The 22,364-nt window shown below is 34.8% G+C and overlaps 1 protein-coding gene across 4 annotated transcripts in view; it reads right to left on the bottom strand.

Annotated features, from left to right (window-relative positions):
• LOC114473845 (FERM and PDZ domain-containing protein 4-like) overlaps positions 1–22,364 on the bottom strand; it is a 71,143-nt gene that overhangs the window by 3,741 nt on the left and 45,038 nt on the right. For 3 of the 4 annotated variants that reach the window (XM_028463696.1, XM_028463716.1, XM_028463724.1), the window contains exons 3-15: positions 20,227–20,378; positions 17,608–17,710; positions 15,880–15,925; positions 14,038–14,163; positions 13,802–13,909; positions 12,165–12,299; positions 10,345–10,464; positions 9,990–10,126; positions 8,237–8,363; positions 3,636–3,725; positions 3,379–3,561; positions 2,442–2,580; positions 770–1,753 (exon numbers count right to left, since the gene is read on the bottom strand). In XM_028463696.1, the coding sequence (XP_028319497.1) occupies positions 770–1,753; positions 2,442–2,580; positions 3,379–3,561; positions 3,636–3,725; positions 8,237–8,363; positions 9,990–10,126; positions 10,345–10,464; positions 12,165–12,299; positions 13,802–13,909; positions 14,038–14,163; positions 15,880–15,925; positions 17,608–17,710; positions 20,227–20,378 (2,450 nt within the window). The remainder of the gene's footprint in view (positions 1–769; positions 1,754–2,441; positions 2,581–3,378; positions 3,562–3,635; positions 3,726–8,236; positions 8,364–9,989; positions 10,127–10,344; positions 10,465–12,164; positions 12,300–13,801; positions 13,910–14,037; positions 14,164–15,879; positions 15,926–17,607; positions 17,711–20,226; positions 20,379–22,364) is intronic. The other variant, XM_028463706.1, reaches the window with a different exon arrangement.

The raw sequence follows: 22,364 nt of genomic DNA, 5'->3' as shown, positions 1-22,364 counted from the left end.
TTTAATCAGAAATGAATTTGGTTAAAAGTGACCAAAAAGGATTAAAAATGTGGTGATATGGGTTTTAAAAATTAGCTAAAAGTTGCAAATTAGTGGCCAAAAAAACAGAGAAAAAGTGATAAAAAAGGGTTCAAAGGGTCAATATTGGAATAATTAGTTTTAACTTGGCAAAAATAAGCATGAAATATAGTGAAAAGAGGTAAAATGTGACAATAATGGGTCAACATAAGCAAAATTAGGTGTGAAAAGTGGTGGAAAGGGTTTATAAGTGCTGAAAATATCTTGAAAGTGAAAAAATGGGCAGGAAAGGAAATGAAATTTGAGGGAGAAGTGGAAGAAATGGGAGTAATGTAGCAAAAATGCATCAAAAGGAGCAAAAAATGGCAAGAAAAAGTTATGAAAATAGGTTAAAATATGGCAAGTTTGGTGTAGCTGGAGAAAAAGGGTAAAAATAAGCAAAAATGAGCTCAAATTGTTCAAAAAATATTCTTCATTTCTTGAACTCATCTGGCGACCCCCTCGCAGTGTCTTGCGACCCCAAATTGGGTCCTGACCCCAAGGTTGAGAACACTTGCTTTAAAAATATAAAGATTTATTACATAATTTTCGAATTATGACCCAATTTCAGACCAAAAAAATGTAAATAAAATGGAGTAGTTATTGCAACATCAATAGATTATCTTGCAATAATCCATATATTTTCACAAACATTTCCAATTAAGTCCTTTTCATTGTGGACCATATGACAGGCCAAGCTTGCATTACAAACCTTGGTTATTACTGGTAGGAGGTGGCAGAGGAGGCCTCTGTTCAGACAAAGACAAAGCCTCCAGGGCCTGCAGAGTATCCATGACAGCCTTCTCCTGCCGCCTCTCCCCACTTTGGCTCCCTTCCGCCTCCCCGTGCATTGGAACGGCATCAATTAAAGACACAGGGATGTCGTCGTTGTCCTGCGTGCCCACGGGCCGTCCCTCGGGCGCTGCGTCCTCATCAGAACTGTCCCTAAAGCCTGGTGGCGGAGCGGCGATTGCGAGGTTCAGCGTTTCCAGAAGCGTGTCGTCCTCGTCCTCGTCAACGCCGTCGTCTCCCTCGGGAGGAGGCAGAGCTGTCAGGTCGATGATGTCGTCCGTGGAACCGGAGATTGAGAGAAAGGTGGCCGTCGGTATCCCCGCTGCTTGGTTATCGTTGTGTCCCCTGGTTCTGTCGTCGCCTACTGGCGTTCCCCCGGTGGAATCCTCCTCGCAGGATGCATCATCGTCGTCCTCCGCGTCATCTGTGGTGTCGCGATAAAACAGGTCTCTCAGCAGCGGCTCCTCGCCCCCCTCCTCCGTTATGATGTTGCTGTAGACGTGCGTTAGACCGCTGAACTGGAAGGGCACTTTGTCTGTGTTGTTGTGCGCGTGAATTGGTCTGTGCTCAGGGACCTCGGGACTCTCCAACAGCCTGTCGTAGCCCGAGTTCACAGGTCTGCTCAAGGTCGGGTTCCCCCCAAAAATAAATGACACTTTAGCGCTCCGAGGAGAGTCTTGAGGTTTATGTCTGGTAGCGGGAGGAAGAGGAGGCGGTAACGGACTTCTTAGCGTCGCAGAGTCTCTATCAAGATTTTGGGGTTCATGGTAATAAGGGGAAATACTGTTTTCTCTTTGCACAGCCTCCGAATAGTCCAAGGCATACATTCCTCTCTGAGCGTGGAGAGGTTCCTCACCGTCACCTAACGTTGTGCTGTACGGCCACTCTAGGACGCGGTCTTGCCCTGCGGACGAAGCCAACAAACATCAGATCACTTTGTAAGTTGGATGACATTTATGTCAGAGGTGGGAACTAGTCACTGTTTTTCAAGTCTCAAGTCATGTCATTAAATTCTTGAGTCAAGGCCAATCAAGTCCAAGTCAAGTCAAAAGTCCTCAACTTCAATTTCCAAGTCTTAACAAGTCATTAGTACACTTCCCTAAACTGAAATAAATGATGAATTACTTGAACAGAGAAAATATTTGTCATATAATAGTGATATAATGATGCTTTTAGAAACAAATCAATACCACATCTTTTAAGATTTTAAAGTTTCCACAGGTCCTCTGTTAACCAAACAAACAATTTTTTTCCAAATCAATTACTAATCACTGTATGATCTTTAAATCCAAAGAATGTCATTCTTGGAATAATTTCCTCTGGTAGTGCACACACGTCTCAGCCAAGCTTGATGTTTTCAGCTGCTTCTTGATTGGCTGTGTTTAATAGTCGATCAAAGTCCCGGTTGCCTTTGGATGGCCGAATGCCATCCCAGAGGGGTTTAAGAAGACTTATTTCTCATCTTTACTCATGGAAGAGTAGGAAGTCAAGTCTTCACTAGTCAATTAGGCGCAAGTCGAAGTCAAGTCACAAGTGTTTTTCGGGATTTCATTGAGTCGAGTCCTGCTAGAGATAAAACACTGCCAACCTACCACAGTCTTCATCTACTGTGCTGTTGGAGTGGGCCATGCTGAAAATAGATCTCCTGGCATCCACCAGGAGGCGATAGTAGCCCGCGGTGAGACAGGCCAGGTTCATTGCATCACTGGACTCCATGATCAGAGTGATGGGCTGTGGAAAAAGAGGCAGGAGTGAATCCAATAAACTCAGATACATGAAGGTTATGGGTTCAGTAGGGGCGTAAGGATAGATTCAATCAATGATTCGATTCAAATTAAGATTGTTTTTCCAAAAAACTCAAATCAAAGATTGGGAAGTAATGAAGCACTTAACTCCGTTCAATTTGAATACATAGAGATTGTATTTTGGAGGGGGAAAAAAGATTAGTTAAAATACTACGGAAGCAGATTAGGACCAATTTTGATGGAGAAAATAATTTTGGGCAACTCAAGATTAAAGTCAAAATGTCGAGAATAAAGTTGAAAAGAGGACATTAAAGTACATCTTTTTGAAAATTAACTCAAAATACAATATCGTGATAAAAGTCGAAAGTTTTGAAGAGCCGAATTGGCCCTAGTCTGCTTCCGTAAATTTGACTTTTGAGTTTATTTTCGACATATTTACTTTAATCTCGACATTTCAACTTTATTCTCGAAATCTCAACATTTAACCCAATCCTCTTCTGTAAAATACAGAATCGTATTCTTTTATTAACATTTTGAACTAATGTATTTTCTTTAACTCATGAACCAAAATAAACTGCACATTTATCACCATCCCATTTGAACAAAAATAGAGATTTTCTAAAAAATATTTAAAATAAAAACATAAGAAAGGTTTTCAAATCATGAATACAGTGAAAAAATAGAGGTGACTTTCTTTTTTTTTTTAAAGTGCACCTTATGTTCTTAGCCAATTTAGGATGTAACTTTACATCCCTAGGATTCAGTTTTGTTTCTTTTGACCCACCCTGACATCCAGAACGTGCAGCTCCAGCCGGACGTTGGTCTCGTCCTCGGTGAGAATCTCAATCCGGTTGACGTGGCTGAAGTCGGCCAGAAGCGCCACCAGGTTGGTCCGCGTGTTGATGACGTGGCTGATTCCGTAACGCGGACCCACTAATAGCACCACGTCCGTCTGCTTCTCTCCGTGCTTTTAAAACAAAGGCTTTTTAAAAAATACTTTACGTTTACAGACGCGCTCACTGGGGGAACGACGTCACTTACCAGGAGGATTGATTTGAACTCCCGCCCCCCATACAACCTGAGCTCACTCAGGTACCTCAGGTAGTGAACTTTGGCCTGCAAGGCCGACAACTGTGGAGAAAGATGTGCAAAACATCCAGAAAATGTGAATCACTCCAAGCAGAAAGCTCCAATTTAGAGTAGACATGAGTAGACTTTACTAGTTAAGTCAAATGTGTCTCTAGTTAGCATCATATGCTGATAAAAAGGGTGAAAAAATTACATTCAGGGTCGACATTGGCTTTCGAAAGTATTTCAATCAATCAGAAAGCTAGATTTGGTAATAATCTCTGTCTACTAGTACTACTAGTGAATCTTATGGCTTTACACTACTAGTAGACTTTAAACAGTCTACTATTTTAAACGTACTTGTAGACAGTAAAGGTTTTTGGTGCACGAGTGCGCGAGTAGAGCTAACTAGTAAAAGCAAAATTATTGGCTAGTGGGCAATTTTGTGTCACTGGTAGTACTAGTAAAGCTTTGCATTTTAAGTCTACTAGTACTACTATTAACTTCACTAGTAGATGAATTTGCTTTACTAAGGTCTACTCACTTTGGCTAGTAAAACATTTGTTTTTTACTAGTAGTACTAGTAGACAGTTTTTAGTCAACTAGTAGTACTAGTAAAGCTAAACGGTTGACTAGTAGTACTAGTAGACCGAATGCAAATGAGGGATTAGAACCAAATCCAGCTCCATGATTGGTTGGAATCCATTCGAAAGCCAATGGCAAAACTGAATTTGCTTTCCCCGCCCCCTTATTAGCATATGACGCTAACTAGTGATGCTTCTTGTGACTAGTGCTACTAGTTAGAGTTTTTGGTTCAGCAGTAAAGTCTAGTTGTGCACTAGTAAACCTAAATTGAGTAAATGTTAAATGGCCATAGACTACAAACTAGTGACATTTCGAGTCTACTCGTAATACGAATGCACTAGAGTAGAGCATACTAGCAGTACAAAATCATCTAGTAGGAGATCATTTTGTGTTACTAGTAATACTAGTAAAAAGTCAACATTTCATTAGTACTACTAGTAACACATAATTGTCTACTTCTAGATTATTTTGCTTTACGAGTATGGTTTACTCGTGTGCTAGTGCGCTTAAAACTTTTTCTAGTCAAACAATATTTAGTTTACTAGTACTACTAATATGCTAAAAATCACCTCCCTTATTGGTTGGAATACTTTCGACCGCCGACGGCAAGATTGAATCATTAGCATATGATGCTAACTAGTGATGCTTCTTGTGACTAGTGCTAATAGTTACAGTTCTTGGTTCACTAGTAAAGTCTAGTTGTGCACTAGTAAACCTAAATTGATTAAATGTCAAATGGCCATAGACTACAAACAGTGTAACAAATACTACTAGTGAGATTTCGAGTCTACTCGTAGTACTAATACACTAGAGTAGAGCGTACTAGCAGTACAAAATCATCTAGTAGTAGATAATTTCGTGTTACTAGTAATACTAGTAAAAAGTCAACATTTTATTAGTACTACTAGTAACTAGGGATGTAACGATTAATCGTAAGGCAGTTAAAAATCGATTCATAGGTACCACGGTTCACATCGATGCTCTGAAAATTGAATCGCAGTACTTTTTTTAAACAGCAGAGGGCGCTATATATTAATCCTTCCAGAAGCGGACGTGACGGGCGGAATCTGCTACTATTTTCTTTCTGGCCGCCATTTACTGTTAAACATGCTCATAAATGATTCTTTACTCCTTTAGCACCGAAATAATATCTGTAATATTACGTGAATATCTGTAAAAGTCAGGTATTTCTATTAACTCTGTCTGCTAGCATAGCTTCTCTTCTTCACTGGTGGAATAACTGCATGCCAACCGACCACTGGGTTACCAGCGCCCTCTGCTGGTCTAAACAAATATCTGACGTAAATACAGTAAAATGACTGTTTTTTTTTTTGTTTTTTTTTAAAGTCCAATTGTTAAGGCACAAAATACATTTTCAGTTGCACTTTTAAAAAGAAAAATAACTATTACACAGTTTTGAATTGTTTATTATAGAACCAGAATTTAAATTAATAGGCTTCTTCATTTGTATTATTCCTTTATTTATTTCATTCAAGATTTATTTTTAGTTGAATTGCATCATTTTGAATAGTTTATCAAGGGATTCTTTTGACAATGAAAAATAAAAGGAAAATAGGATAGTATTTTCCCCAAAAAAATAAAGGAATATATTTCAGTCATTTGTCAACATTCCCATTTTGTAAAATAAATCGTGAGAAAATCGTATCGTGAACCCAGTATCGTGAATCGAATCGTATCGGGAGTTGAGTGAATCGTTACATCCCTACTAGTAACACATAATTGTCTACTTGTAGATTATTTTGCTTTACGAGTATGGTTTACTCGTGTGCTAGTGCGCTAAAAACCTTTACGAGTAAAACGATGTTATTTTACTAATACCTCCGTTATTGATTGGAATACTTTGGACAGCCAATGGCAAGCATGAATTAGCATTAAAGGCTTCATCGTGGCAAGTTTTGCTTCACTTGTTCTACTAATATAATGACACTTTTTAAAGTCTACTCACGCACTAGTAAACCTAATAGAAGCACTAGTACTACAGCGGATATCACTGATATATTGGTTTCATGTCAACATCCAACCATTTGGATGTGGACCGCTGGTTTTAAATGTGATCTGCAACGCATTTAGAGCCACTGCTTTCCTATCAGTGCAGATTAATGCACCGAGAACACGCTCAGTCATAGCTATGAGCTGATAGTTCTCATTCAGCCCAACAAACGCAGGCAGAGAAACCACTCATTCAGCCTTTTTCTAAATCCAACAAATAGAATAAAAGCAGCATCTTTGGATGAATCCTGACTGATAACTTGAAGGCTGTAATGAAAAGAGAGGCCGGGCTGTATTTCTACATAATGAAACAAACTTGATGTCTCGATGCCACCGTGAATACAAATGAAGCGCTCACTTTATGAGTCGGGGCTTGCTCAGCATTTCTAGACCAAAAGCAAGACGTTTACAGAGAGACGAACTTAACTCTGATGTGAAGCTCAGTGAGTCATTTTAAGGTTTGATGTGAGTATAATGTAAAACATACTTTAGTTTAAGCAGTGTCACTATCCTTAATTAAAAAGATATTGAGCATGTAGGATGATCACATCCATGTATAACTACCATCTTGGCTTCTCTGCATATAGATTTATTTTATTCCATCATAAACCTGGTTTATCCTTGTGATTCTAATTCCTTTTTTTTTTTTTCAGATAAAACTGTGAACTTTTGCTATAACAACTCATTAAAATGGATTAATTAATAATTGTGACTATTTCAGTTGATTCAAAGGAGGTAATTGTGGGCGTAATTCCCATTGTAACACTAAAAAAAAAAAAAAAACATTCTAAAATGTATGACTTGTATTTGGTTATTTATTTATTTACTTTTTTTCTATAATTGTTTTGTAATTTTCTACACTTTTGCAGTCATTCTGTTGGTTTTTGGGTATTTTTGTGGTTTTTTGTGGGTCATTTTGTCTGTTTTTTGTGTTTTTGCTTTCATTTTGCTTTTTTAAAGTCTTGTTTAAACAATTTTGTATATTTTGGATCCAATTTTGTGGTTTTTTTGTGTTGTCGTCTTGTTTGTTCTAAGAATTTTAAAAAATATATATTTTCTATACATTTTTTGCAATTTTCTACACTTTTGCAGTCATTCTGTTGGTTTTTGTTGGTATTTTGTATTTTTTTTTCATCAGTTTATTTATAATTTGTTTGTTTATTATTTTATTTATTTTTGATTTTATGTATTTATTTGTTTTAATTTATTTATCAGTTTATATATTGATTTACTATTTTATGTATTTATTTTTTTAGTCTATTTATCAGTTAGTTTATTCATTTGTTATTGTATTAGTTTACTTATTTCATTTATTTGTTTATTCACCAGTTGATTTATCAATTTGTTTGTTAATTTATTATTTTATTTATTGAATATTTTCTGTATTTATCATTCTATTTATTTCTTCGTTTTAGTTTATTTATCTGTTCATTTATGAATTTATTAGTTTAGTTGTAGGTTTATCTATCAGTTTATTTGCTAGTTTATTCATTCATTTATTTGTTTATTTAATTTTTTCGTTTATTCAATAGTTTATGAATTCATTATTACATTTATTAGTTTATTTATCTAGTTGTTTGTTGACGTAATGGATTTTATGGAAGTAATTCCCATTGTAATACTAAAAAAAAAAAATCCCCAAAAAGTATGAATTCTATTCTGGCACTTATTGTGTTTTAAATATACAGTAATAATCTAATAATTAGTGCCACCTGCAGGTATAAGTGTTAAAGAAAGTGAGTGAAAGCAAATATCCTGAAAAAATGAAGAATCATTAGCATTCAGGCTGTGGCTCAACCAATGGCGTTAGATGACAGGAGGTTCTAACCTCTCCAAGGTTATCGATGGCAGCGCCACTATTTTAGGACCGTTGCATCAGAGAGAACAGACGGCCGCCTTGTGTGTTTGTGAACACGTGTGTGTGTGTGTGTGTGTGTGTGTGTGTCAGAAGTTTATACAAGGGCAAAAAGGAGACGTACTTTTTTCCCCGGGGGAACGAGGTTCTGGTTGGTTTTGAGGATGTGCGTGAGCGCCTTCTTGATGTTTTTCTCCTTGGTGCTGGACAGCACGGAGGGAGGAAGGAACAGAGGAAGACCCCACTCCTTTCTGTTGGGACGAGACGTTTTTCACAATAAAGTCACCACACTTTGCATTAAAACAACAAAGCAATGAATAAAGTAAAAGGGAAAAGTTGGATTGTAGCGAGTTAGCTATAAAACAATAGGAATAGGCATGGAATTATAGCTGCTGCGCAGCAACAATCGGGGCCAGGCAATTTTAGGCAAAATTAGGCCATTTTTTAACGACTCATAATTTCTGAAACAAAAGACGATGCTTTTTGTCACCGATTACAAATGTCACCTGTAGCGTCACTAAATAACTAAGCCAGTCCCCTGTGTGCAAGACAGCAGCTGTTAGCGTCAATCGAAAAATACACATTCCGCATCGAGACAGCATGAAGCTGTTGGTAATTTGTTTTTAACAATGATTTATTGCAGTGTTTTTCAACCTTGGGGTCATCACCCCATGTAGGGTTGCCTGAAATTTAAATGGCGTCACCTGGAATGTGTTGAAAATAATAACTGATTAAAAATGCATTTTTTTCATTTTAGTTTTCATTATTATTCTTTTTCCAAATCAAAACACAACACACAATGTTAAACAACAGTATTCTATACTTTCACTTTCTCAAATATAAATCTATTTATTTATTTTTTTTAATTTTTTCAGATTCTTCCATGTTTTTCGGAATTTTTGACACACAAATTACGCATGTGGAAAATCTGAAAAACATGTGAAAATTGTGGATATATTTGTGAATATTTTTTAGATAAATGTCTCCTCATACTAAACATATATTTTCTTTTGAAATCCATCAACCCTTTCAAAATAAAAGGCAAAAACTGATTAAAAAAAAGCATTTTTTCAATTTGTTTCTATTATTATTCTTTTTCCAAATGAAAACACAACACACAATGTTAAACAACAGTATTCTATACTTTCACTTCCTCAAATATAAATCTAGTTTTTTTTTTTTTTTTATTCACATGTTTTTTCTGATTTTCACACATTGTTTTCAGTTTTTCACGTGCTTTTCAGAATTTTCCACACACAAATGACGCATGTGGAAAATCTGAAAAACACCATGTAAAAATTGTGGATATATTTGTGAATATTTTTGAGATCAATGTATCCCCATACTAAACATATATTTTACTGAAATCCACCAAAACTTTAAAATAAAAGGGAAAAAATGATTAAAAAAAACAAAAAAAAACAGTTTGTTTTTCATAATTTTTTTCCCCCCAAATCAATACGCAACACACAATATTAAACAACATGTGAAAAACATGTTTCTCAAATATAAATGTAGTTTTTTTTTTGGATTTTCACATTTTTTTTTCTGATCTTCACTTGTTTATTTTCGACACACAAATTACGCATGTGGAAAATCTAGTTTTTTGGGGGGATTTTTATCTTTTTTTTTATTTTCACATATTTTTTTTTTTTTTTTTAGTTTTTCACTTATTTTTTAGAATTTTCAACACAAATTACGCATGTGAAAAATCTGGAAAAACACCATGTTAAAATTGTGGATATAATTGTGAATACTTTTTAGACAAATTTCTCCCCATACTTAACACACATTTTCTGAAATCCACCAACTCTTTCAAAATAAAAGGCAAAAACAACTGTATATGACATTAAAAGTTCTTCTAGAGCCAGACTTACTGAATATATTTGAGTGAGACCTTCTGGCTCTGTCTGGTCGCCATGGTGAGGATGTACATCTGCAGGGCAGCCAATCGCAGCGCAGCATCGTACTTCAGCTCAGGGCCGAAACGCTCCAATACAACGTCGTTACAGCTCTGGGATAAAAAACAGGAAGTAGGTTTATGTGATAAATTGAGGCTTCAAAGTCCCACGTGAAGGCGTCGGAGGAGAAAAGTGATGAAGTCCGACAAAATAAAACCATCAGCCTCCTGGAAGGCTTGCTTTAATCATCAAAGCGAGTCCTGTGAGGACACAATCTGGTAGAGCTTTGAAGTTATTGAAGAGTGAAAAGGTTAAAATAAGAACTCCTCACCTGAACGTAAAGGTATTCAAACGCCACGGCGTCCCTCCTCAGCAGCTCCACGGGGTCCCGGGGTACGAAGCTGAGTCTGAAGAAACACTTCATCTTGTCTGAGCCGGGCCTCTGGGTCACCTAGGGGCCAAAAACACACACAATCACGACAAATATACACAAACAGGCGTATTGCATGATGGGAAGTTACATTTCTTGTCATTAACAATAATGTAGAAATTTGCCTCTTTAACTCGACCAGCTCATGTATATAAATAAAACGGGAGGCAATAAATGAACATAAAAGTCATTTTTCTTATCAAAGCTTGCTCATGCACAGGGGAAATGTACTTTATTTTATTTCATTTTATACTATTTTAAATGCTGATAAAACATACAGTCGTTTGACTAAATATTGGCCCCAGGATTTATTTTTGTTTTGCGAAAAAAAACAAACAAATCAGAACATTTAAATACAAATAAAGTGTCTTTTTTCTTCTACCGACGTGTATTGAAAATGAATGAAAGTAAATGTAATACTGTGAACAATTTATTTATTCATTTTTTTATCAGTTTATCTATTATTTATTCATTCGTTTGTTTCATTATTTATTCACTTGTTTGTTTTGATTTGATTTAATTTCTCTCACAATGAAAAAAAAAACAAAAAACAATGATAATAATAATAGTAATTAAAAAATAAATGAAAATAAATTTAAACAAGGCAAAGAGAGAACACACGATTATTAGTTTATTATTAGTCAGCATATTTTTCAATTTATTAGTTATTTGTTTTTGTATTTATTTGATTAATTATTTATTATATTATGATTTGATTTTATTCCGAACATGAACAACAACAGCAGTGTATCTCACAATGAAAAAACAACAACAATGATAATAATAATAATAATAATAATAGTTATAAAAAAATACAAAAAGAGAACGAATGATTATTAGTTTATTTATCAGTTTATATATTAAGGTATCAGTTCATTATTATTTTTTATCTATTTATTGGTTTATTTATTGATTTATTGGTTTATTGTTTATTGATTATTTCACTTTTTTGTTTTATTATTGTTTTTTTATTAATGAATTCACTTGTTTACTACTTCATCAGTTTATTAGTTTAATTATTTATTTATTAGTTTAATTATTAATTCATTTGTTTATTTTGATTTGATTTGGATTTTTAATTTTATTTCGGACATGACCAACAACGGCAGTGTATCTCACAATGACCCCCCCCCCTCGTTCATTATTTCATTCTTTTTTCATTTATTAGTTTATTTATTAATGAATTCATTTGTTAATTAATTTATCAGTTTATTAGTTCATTTATTTATATAATTTTTTTTTAATTTATTTGTTTTAGTTTATTTATCATTTGTTTAGTCGTTTGTTTATGCATCCATCCATCCGTTCTCCTTTTTGCATCCAATCCCAGCTCCATCAACACACAGTATATCTGTACATACACACATATATATATATATATATATATACAGTATATATATATATATATATATATATATATATATATATATATATATATATATATATATATATATATATGTGTGTATATGTACAGTATGTGCTTTGTTTAATCTGTCTGTGCACACACACACCTTAACTCTGTGCTATGAATGATAAAATTGTCCTTTTGTGGATGTACAAACCTCATTAAAACACTGTGGGCCTCTGTAGATAAGCATGCATGGTGTGTGTGTGTGTGTGTGTGTGTGTGTGTGTGCGTGCGTGTGCACAGCGTGCTAAACGACAGGAGCGTGTGTGAGTGCTGCAGGAATACTGATCAGGAGGAGTGGGAGGAGTTCTACCTGAGAGAGCATCTCCTGCTCGTGGAGCAGCAGCAGTTTGCACTTTTCAGATCCTTCACATCGTTGCTCCAACACCAGAGAGAAGTGTTCCATGCATTTGATGGAAAGCTTCTCCTGTAGCGTCAGGATCACCTCCTGAAATACAAAAAAAAAAAACTTCGTTTATTTACTGTTTTCTGGTCTGATCTGAGACTCAGAGCCGCAGGGTTCACACGTCTCCTCCATCACATTCACCATGACTCAGCATTATCAGTGTTTGATATGGAAACGAGACGCGATGACAGCAAAGAAATGCTGAAATGCAGGGGGAAAAAAGCAGAGAATAACTGAGTTTGACCCTTTACTGCTCCCAACAGGGTGAACCATGTCAGAAGCTTTGTGTTTTTGGTGTATTTGTGTGTGTTTCAACAGTCATTTTTGTGTATTTTTGTTGTTGTTTTGTATTTTTGGCATGAATTTGTATGTTTTTGAAGTCATTTTGTACATTTTCTGTGTGTTTCTAGAGTCAATGTGTGTTTTTATTGATATGGATTGTGTTTCTGGTGTCATTTTATATATTTTTGTTGTAATTTTGTGTATTTATGTTGTCATTTTGTGTGTTTTTAGTGTCTTTTTGTGTGTTCCAGTAATTTTGTGTATTTTTGGCATCAATTTGTATGTATCTGAAGTCATCTGAGTCAATGTGTGATTTTATTGATATTTTGTGTATTTATGTCGTAACTTTGGGTGTTTTTAGTGTTTTTTGTGTGTTTCTCAAGTAATTTTGTGTATTTTTGCTATAGTTATAGCGCCGTTATTGTTATGGCGTCATTTTGTGTGTTTTCGATGTCATTTATATATTTTTTTGACATGACGTGTGTTTCTGGAAAAAATTTGTGTGCTTTTGTTCTTTGTTTATTTTGGGATTCTTTTGAGTATTTTTGATGTTGTTTTATGTTTAATTTGTGTGTTTCTGAAGTGATTTTGTGTATTATTGTTGTTGTTTTGTGTGTTTTAAGTGTCTTTTTGTGTGTTTCTCAAGTCATTTTGTGTATTTTTGTTGTTGTTTTGTGTGTTTTTAAAGTCAATGTGTGTTTTTATTGCTATCAAGTGTGTTCCTGGTGTCATTTTATATATTTTTGTTGTAATTTTGTGTATTTATGCTGTCGTTTAGTGTGTTTTTTGAGTAATTTTGTGTATTTTGGCGACAAATTATGTGTTTCCAATGTCATTTTGTGTATTTTTGTTGTCATTTCGTGTGTTTCTATAGTCAATTTGTATATTTTTGACATAACAGGACTCATTTTGTGTATTTTTGATGTAGTTCCTGCGTCATTTGATGTGTTTTTTTGTTGTAATTGTAGGTGTTTCTAGAGTAATTTCGTCTAACGTGTACTGTTGTTGACATTTTGTGATTGTTTTGTGTATTTTTGTATGTTTACGGAGTCAATTTGTGTGTTTTTGCGTGTTTCTAGAGTAATTTCATCTGCTTTTTTAATTTTTTTGTGCGTTTTTGTCTTCATTTCATGTCATTTTTTTGTCGTTTTTCTGTGTTTTTGGAATCAAATTGTGCATTTTTGTGCGTTCTTGGAGTCAGATGTGATTCCAAATGTGAATCAGATGACATTTAATCAAAGGAGGAGCAAAATTGTAGAAACCTTGATGGATGTGCTGCTGTCGAAACGAAAGGACTTGGTCTGTCCGTTCTCCAGGTAAACTTTCAGGACGTTTGGCATGAACAGGAGAGCGTTGTCCTTCACCGGGTTCTGTTAAAAACACATGGAAACTATCAGCGCGTCACAATAAGTGTGTCACATGATCATTTTGCTGATTGTGCAGCAGCGGAATCTATTTATTTACGACTTCATTTGGCATTGCTTTATATAGGTCATACATGTGTGTGTGTGGCACTGACAGGAACCTGGCCGTTGATGATGACCTCCTCTGCAAAGCGCACTTTGACCGGATTGGACTTGAGCATGGCCTTTTTGGCTGCACTGATGAACGCTGATTTAGGCGACTGAGAGGCACGCGTCCAAAAAAAAAAAAAAGGGAGAGCGAGGGAGCGATGGCGACGAACAGATGGAGGGAGAGAGAGAGCAGGAGACGCGTGAAAAACATGTCCAAAAAAAAGGACAAACATAACAGGTGTGTAGCATGGTGTTTTGTACACAAAACAATCAACGCAGGCTGAAATAATGACATTATAGCATAAACTAAAACATGGAGGAAACACTGGAGATGTTAAACCTCTGACTGATAAAAGAACAAAGCAATTAAATCCAATAATAAGTTAACAAATGAATGATTGCTAATAAATAAAAACAAAAAAATATATATAAATAAATCAGTTTAAATTGCAATGTCTAGCAGGAGAAACACACCCGCAGTTCAGGAAACATACATCTATTGTGCGTCCCACAAAAATGACAAAAAAACGCATGAAAAGACAACATAAATGCACACAATAACTAGAGAAAACACGCACAATTACTGCAAAAACACCAAACGATTAATGAAACACTGAAACAAAATAACTCCAAAACACACAAAATAGCAACAAAAACTCATAGAAAGAGTTTTGTTGAAACAAAAGAATAATGCAAATACACACTAAATCCCAACAACACAAACTGACCCCAAAAATCACCAAAAAATTCAAAAAACCCCTCCAAAACACAAAAAAAGTCAACGAAAACCAACTAAATTGACTGTAAAATTACACAAAAAGGCTAAAAACAATAAAACATCCAAAAACATCATACTACAACAAAAAGTTTGAACAAAAACACAAAAAAACCCTCAAAGATCAGACAAAAGGATGAAAGAAAACACTAAAAAAAACTTCCAAAAACACACAAAACCACAACATAAATATGCAAAATAACTCAGAAACCCACAAAATTAAAAAAGACACAAAAAATGACTACAAAATTACAGAAAAAGATTAGAAAAACACACAAATAGCACCAAAAAAACCTCCAAAAAGATAAAAACAACAACAAAATCACACAAAATGATTTACAAAAACAAAATAAAAAATGCCAGAAACACACAAAATGGCCATTACACAAAACTACAATAAAAAGAATAAACAAAAGGATCCAAAATCAGGCAAAAGGATTAAATAAGACTTGAAAAAAACCCACCAAAAACACACAAAACTACAACATAAATACACAAAATGACTCAAAAACCTACCAAATTTTTAAAAGAGACAAAAAATAAATACAAATTTACAGAAAATGATTAGAAAAATACACAAATGGCACCAAAAAAAAAAAAAAAAAAAAATCCAAAAAGATAAAAACAACAGCAAAATCACACAAAGTGATTTACAAAAACAAAATAAAAAATGCCAGAAATACACAAAACTACAACATGAATACACAAAATGACTCAAAAACCCACAAAATTAAAAAAGACACAAAAATGACTACAAAATTACAGAAAATGATTAGAAAAACACACAAATGGCATAAAAAACTCCAAAAAGATAAAAACAACAACAAAATCACACAAAAAGATTTACAAAAATAAAATAAAAAATGCCAGAAACACACAAAATGGCAAAAACACAAAACTACAATAAAAAAATACACAAAAGGATCCAAGATCAGGCAAAAGTATTAAATAAAACATGAAAAAAACGACCAAAAACAGACAAAACTACAACATAAATGCACAAAATGACAAAAAAAACACAGACTTTTTGTGAGGTGTGTCGTGTACTCACAGGAAAGGGTTGGACCACAGTCAACAGGATGGATTCTTTGCAGCTCCTGAAGGAAAAGGACGTCCACAAAGTCGACACGGACATAAATAAAAACACAACAATAACCTGATGAGCCTGATTAGTGAAATGGAACGAGAAGCTGCTGCTGGCAGGCTGACGCAGAGGCAGTGAAGACATTTTCATATTCTTATAAACCCTTTCTACCACTTTCCCACCTAATGTCACATATATTCACCCATTATTGTCACTTTTAACCTCTTTTTACCATAATTCATGCTTATTTTTCATAATTTAACCACATTCACCATTATTTGCCATTTTAAACTCATTGTTCCTACTTTTTCTGGCACTTTTAAGCCAATACTGACACTTCAAACCACATGAGTCAAACTCATGGTTCGGGGGCCAAATCCTGCCCGTTAGACATCCAATTCGGGTGTGCTTTTGCTCATATTTTGTTTATTTTAGGATTCTGTTGTGTATTTTTGATGCTGTTTTGTGTTTTTGGCATCAATTTGTGTGTTTCTGAAGTGATTTTGTGCATTTTTCATGTTGTTTTGTGTGTTTTTAGAGTCAATGTGTGTTTTTATTGATATTGAGTGTGGTTCTGGTGTCATTTTATATATTTTTGTTGTCATTTTGTGTAATCTTATGTTGTCGTTTAGTGTGTTTTGTGTGTTTCTTGAGTAATTCTGTTGTTCTTATGGGTTTTGGCGACAATTTGTGTGTTTCCGATGTCATTTTGTGTATTTCTATTGTTGTTTTGTGTATTCATGTTGTTGTTTTGTGTATTCATGTTGTTGTTTTGTGTGTTTTTTGAGTAATTTTGTATATTTTTGTTGTCGTTTTGTGTATTTATGTTGTCGTTTTGTGTGTTTTCAGTGTCTTTTTTGTGTTTCTCGAGTAATTTTGTGTATTTTTGTTGCTGTTATGGTGTAAATTTGTGTGTCTTCAATGTTATTTATATATTTTTGACATGACGTGTGTTTCTGGAGTGATTTTGTGTATTTTTGTTATTATGTTATTGACCCATTATTGTCACTTTTAACCTGTTTTCATAATTCATGCTTATTTTTTACAATTTAACCACATTCACCATTATTTGCCATTTTAAACTAATTGTTCCTACTTTTTTCTGCCACTTTTAAGCCAATACTGACAAGTCAAACTCATGGTTCGGGGGCTAAATCCTGCCCTTTTGACATCCATTTCGGCACGCAGGAGAAAATAAAAATGAGCGGGAAAACATGAATTGTGTAAATGAAACTTGCAGGTGCTCAAAGTTTTCCTGATGCTTACTGTATATGGTACGACTGGAGTCATTTTTTATGTTTAACTGTTGAAAAAACTCAAAATTTTACGAAATCCTTCAATTTCCCTCAAATTATAATATATTTCCCCTAATTGAATATAAATTGGTCAAAAAACCTAGGAAATTTAGGGTGAAGATCCTGTTGGGACTGATATCTGTCACTTATTGCCTGAATATTGTTGGTTTTTTACAAATCTGGTATTTTATTTATACATAGAAGTGCAAACGAGGGCAATATAATGTTGAAATTACTCATTTTCCTGCATAAAATTCCAATATTGACCAATCTTGACACTTTGAACCCCTACAATTTGCAACTTTTAACCAATTTTAATCCCATTTCACCAACTTGTCCACCATTTTTTGGACACTGAACCCAAATCAAGGATTTCCATCAGTTCATTTAGTTTTCGTACCTGACAAGATCGATGACACGCTCTCTGGGTGCTGAGCTGACGGGCTCGTCGTGGATCATGATGATTTCATCCCCTGGCAGCAGCTTCCCGTCCGACGGACCACCTGTGTGTCAGAGTCAGAGCGTGTGTATATTTATAATGAGTGTGTGTGTGTGTGTGTGTGTGTGTTGCTACAAGCTTAAACATATACAGTGTTATACAATCCTCAGTGGAATATTCATTAGCTCAGCTGTCTGATTAGCTTTCAGCTCTGATCGATTATAAAGCTTAATCATTGAGAGAGAGTGTGTGTGTGTGTGTGTGTGTGTGTGTGTCCAACAGCAGAGGAGCCATAATAATAATAATAATAAGGAGACATAATGGAAACATGAGCCATCGTTCAACATGTGGAAAGTCTGCAGAGAAACTCTGAGTCCAGAAAGTTTGTGATTCCAACGTGAAGAAAATGCAATGCAAAATGCAAGTAAGAATGCAGGTGCTGGCACACATCACACTGCATTAGCTTAGAATTAGCCCAGTGTTAGCACTAGCCTAGCATTTATATTAGCTGAACGCTAGCATTAGCACTAACCTAGCATTTGTATTAGCTTAGCGCTAGCATTAGTATTAGCCTAGTGTTACCGCAAGCCTAGCATTTACATTAGCCTAGCATTAGCACTAGCCTAGCATTAGCATTAACACAAACTTAAAGTTATCTTAGCAGTGGCATTAACCTAGCATGAGCATTAGCCTAGTGTTTGCATTATATTAGCATTAGCCTAGCATTGACATCAACCTAGCATTAGCATTAGTCTAATGTTAGCATTAGTTTAATGTCAGCATTAGCTTTGTGTTAACATTAACCTAACATTGACATTACCCTAGCATTATCATTAGTCTAATGTTAGCATTAGCTTTGTGTTAACATTAACCTAACATTGACAATACCCGAGCATTAGCATTAGTCTAATGTTAGCATTAGCTTTGTGTTAACATTAACCTAACATTGACATTACCCTAGCATTATCATTAGTCTAATGTCAGCATTAGCTTTGTGTTAACATTAACCTAACATTGACATTACCCGAGCATTAGCATTAGTCTAATGTTAGCATTAGCTTTGTGTTAACATTAACCTAACATTGACAATAACCTAGCATCAGCATTAGTCTAATGCTAGCATTAGCTTTGTGTTAACATTAACCTAACATTGACATTACCCGAGCATTAGCATTAGTCTAATGTTAGCATTAGTTTGTGTTAACATTAACCTAACATTGACATTACCCGAGCATTAGCATTAGTCTAATGTTAGCATTAGCTTTGTGTTAACATTAACCTAACATTGACAGTAACCTAGCATCAGCATTAGTCTAATGCTAGCATTAGCTTTGCGTTTTTCGTCCCGTTTTGCTCTATTAATATAAGATTTTCAATACCTGGTTTTCTTGTACAGCATGAGTTGTCAACAATTTAAGCAAAAGCTACTGGAAAATATAATGTGTTCTTTAAAAAAATGTAAAGATTAATCTAAATGCTTCAGTGTATAAAGACATTTTGGACAGTGTGATAACCACAAACTTTTTGGCAACAGTTTGGGCAAACTTCATATTTTTATTTTATTTTCTTCCTAGTAAATTATATTGTTTCAGCTTCCATATAATATGCTTAATTGTGTTTATTTTGTAATTTTCTGTGTTTTTGAAGTCATTTTGTGCATCTTGTTTTGACATTTTTGGTATTATTGTCCATTTGTGTGTTTCTGAAGTCATTTTTTTGTGTTTTTCTTGTTTGTGTTATCCTTTTTTTTTTTGTCATTTTCTGTCTTTTTGGGGAAATTTTCTATGTTTCTGTAGTCATCTTGTTTACTTTTCTAATTGTTTTGTATGTCTCCACTCATTTATTGTGTTCTGTGTTTTTGGAATAAGTTTTGCCATCTTTTTAGTCATTTTATGTATTTTGTCTTTTTGTGTGTGGCTAAAGTCTTTTTTTTCTGTATTTTTCTTGCTTGTTTTGTTCTATTTTTGTTTATTTTAGTTGTCGCCTTGTGTACTTTTCTCATTGTTTTGCATGTATCAAGTCATTTTGTGTGTTACTTTTGTCATTTCTGTGTTTTTGGAATAATTGTGCATCTTATTTTGAAATGTTTTGTATTATTGTCCTTTTTTTGTGTTTTTTTTTTTGTCATTTTCTGTCTTTTTGGGGACATTTCCTGTGTTTGTGTATGTCTTCACTCATTTTATGTTACTATGTCGTTTTCTGTATTTTTGGAATCAGTTTGGGCATCTTTTTAGTCATTTTATGTATTTTGTCTTTTTGTGTGTGGCTGAAGTCTTTTTTTTTCTTGTTTGTCTTGTTTGTTTTGTTCTATTTCTGCTTATTTTAGTTGTAATTTTCTCATTGTTTTGTATGTCTCGAGTCACTTTCTGTGTTACTTTTGTAATTTTCTGGGTTTTAGGAATCACTTTGTGCATCTTTTTTTTTTTTGTAATTTTATATATTTCCTTGGTCCTTTTATGTGTTTTTGTTGATTTTAAAGTGTATTAAGTTCATTTTATATATTTGTTGGGGGTGCCACACCAGTTGTTACACCTGAAACCCAGTCAGAAAAACACCAAAAAGAAGGAGAAACGCTTTTACCGGGCGTCACTGAGCGAACGACCACTGGTTTCTCGCTGCCTGCGACGAAGCCAAACCCCAAGACCGGGTCCCGTCTCATCTCCACCAGACGTGGGGCAGGAGGAACCCCATCCAGGTGCACCTCCTCCAGGGAGCTGCTCTGGGACACTTGGCTGGAAAAAAAAGAGACAAAGTGCAAAAAACCATGAATGTCTCTCTAAGTTTTCTCTCATTGTCTCCAGAGTTCCTATTAATCCATGCAGAGCAGAAATGAGTCGGAATGATTTGATCTGATGGTGAAAAATGAGGACAAATGCTGCTAAGTGAGCATTAGGATTAAATAAATGAGATCCCGCCAATAGAAAGGAATAGTTTTGCTCTGATGGATTAAAGGAGAACACAAATTATTTGAATAGCATCTTTTAACCATGACTCTTTTTTTTTTTTTTTAATTTCTGGCAGTTTATGTAAAGGTTATGAGGGTTAGAATGTTCCCACAGGCTAACAACTGTACAGTATCTCTGACCAACCTAAACACCTATGATTTAACATTGAGTGTTCTCAGAATTGTGCATGTCTGTGTGCGTGTATTAGTTAAAATTTCTACCTTAAACTCTTTTTAAAATGTGTGTAAATCTCACCTAATCTCATCATATTGAGACCATGTTATTTATTTACTTTTTTTTTTTTACTATTTTTCTGCAACTACACCAAACTCACCACATTTTAACCTGTTTTCAGCACTTTTTCTTGCAATATTTTTACTCCATTTAATGCATTTTTGCTATATTCTCCCATTTCTGACACTTCTCCATCAAATTTCAATGACTTTTCTGCACATTTTCAGCACTTATAAACCATTTCCACCACGTTTCAGAGCTTATGTCACATATGTTGACCCATTATTGTCACTTTTAACCTCTTTTCACCATATTTCATGCTTATGTTTGTCAGTCAATTTAATAAAGTTTCATCCAATCTAATCAAAAGAAAACACCTCGTGATCATGTGACAGTTTTTTTTTTTTTTCCCCCCGTCAATAAAGCAGGAGTCCACCTTCGGTTTCTATCTCCTCCCTGACCCCACGACCCCACCCCCTCCCTCGCTCTCTCCTTCTGTGGGATTAAGGCCCCGACGACCCCGACCGTGGCGATGAGCCGGCGCCACAGATTGGAACACGTTTCATTACAGGCAGCTTTAGCAGGAGATTTCAGAACAATGAGAGAGGATGAGAACGTGTGAAGAGAGAGAGAGAGTGATGCGTGATCATCTCCAGCAGGATGATGAATGTTTGGTCCATTAGATCAAGGGTTCTCAACCTTGGGGTCAGGACCCCATTTCAGGTCGCGAGATTTTATTTATTTGAACAATTTGAGCCCATTTTTGTTTATTTTGACCCTTTTTCTGCAACTACACCAAACTCATCATGTTTGAACTTATTTTTTATCACTTTTTCTCACCACATTGTTGCTCCTTTTAATGCATTTTTGCTACATTACTCCCATTTTTGCCACTTCTCCATCAAATTTCAATGACATTTCTTCCACTTTCAACACTTCTCAACCCTTTCCACCACTTTTCCCACCTAATGTCACATACGTTGGCCCACGATTGTCACATTTAACCTCTTTTCACCATATTTTGTGCCTTCCTTGGCCAATTTAACCGCATTCACAATTTATCATGCCCATTATTTGCCAGTTTGATGTTATTGTTCCACAAGTTGTTCCATAAAAACTTGCACAAAGTCGACAAAGAAACTACATCTTACAGCTGCAGGATGTATAAAGTTTTGAGTCCCGTTTTGCTTATTTTTCCCCTTTTTTCTGCAACGACACCAAACTTGCCATAATTTAACCTATTTTTATCACTTTTTTTGACATATTTTTGCTCCTTTTAATGAATTTTTCCTACATTCATCTCGTTTCTGACATTTTTCCATCAAATTTCAAAGCCTTTTTTGCACATTTCTTGCACTTTCAAGACATTTTCAGCACTTTTAAACCCTTTCCACCACTTTTACAGCTAATGTCACATATGTTGATCCATTATTGTCACTTTTAACCTCTTTTCACTACATTTCATGATTATTTTAGCCAATTTAACCACATTCACGATTTGTCATGCCCTTTATTTTCCAGTTTAAACTAATTTTTTCT

Source organism: Gouania willdenowi, chromosome 2 (assembly GCF_900634775.1).
Source record: "Gouania willdenowi chromosome 2, fGouWil2.1, whole genome shotgun sequence".
NCBI classification, from domain to species: domain Eukaryota; kingdom Metazoa; phylum Chordata; class Actinopteri; order Blenniiformes; family Gobiesocidae; genus Gouania; species Gouania willdenowi.
This window is presented reverse-complemented; position numbering and strand designations above follow the sequence as displayed.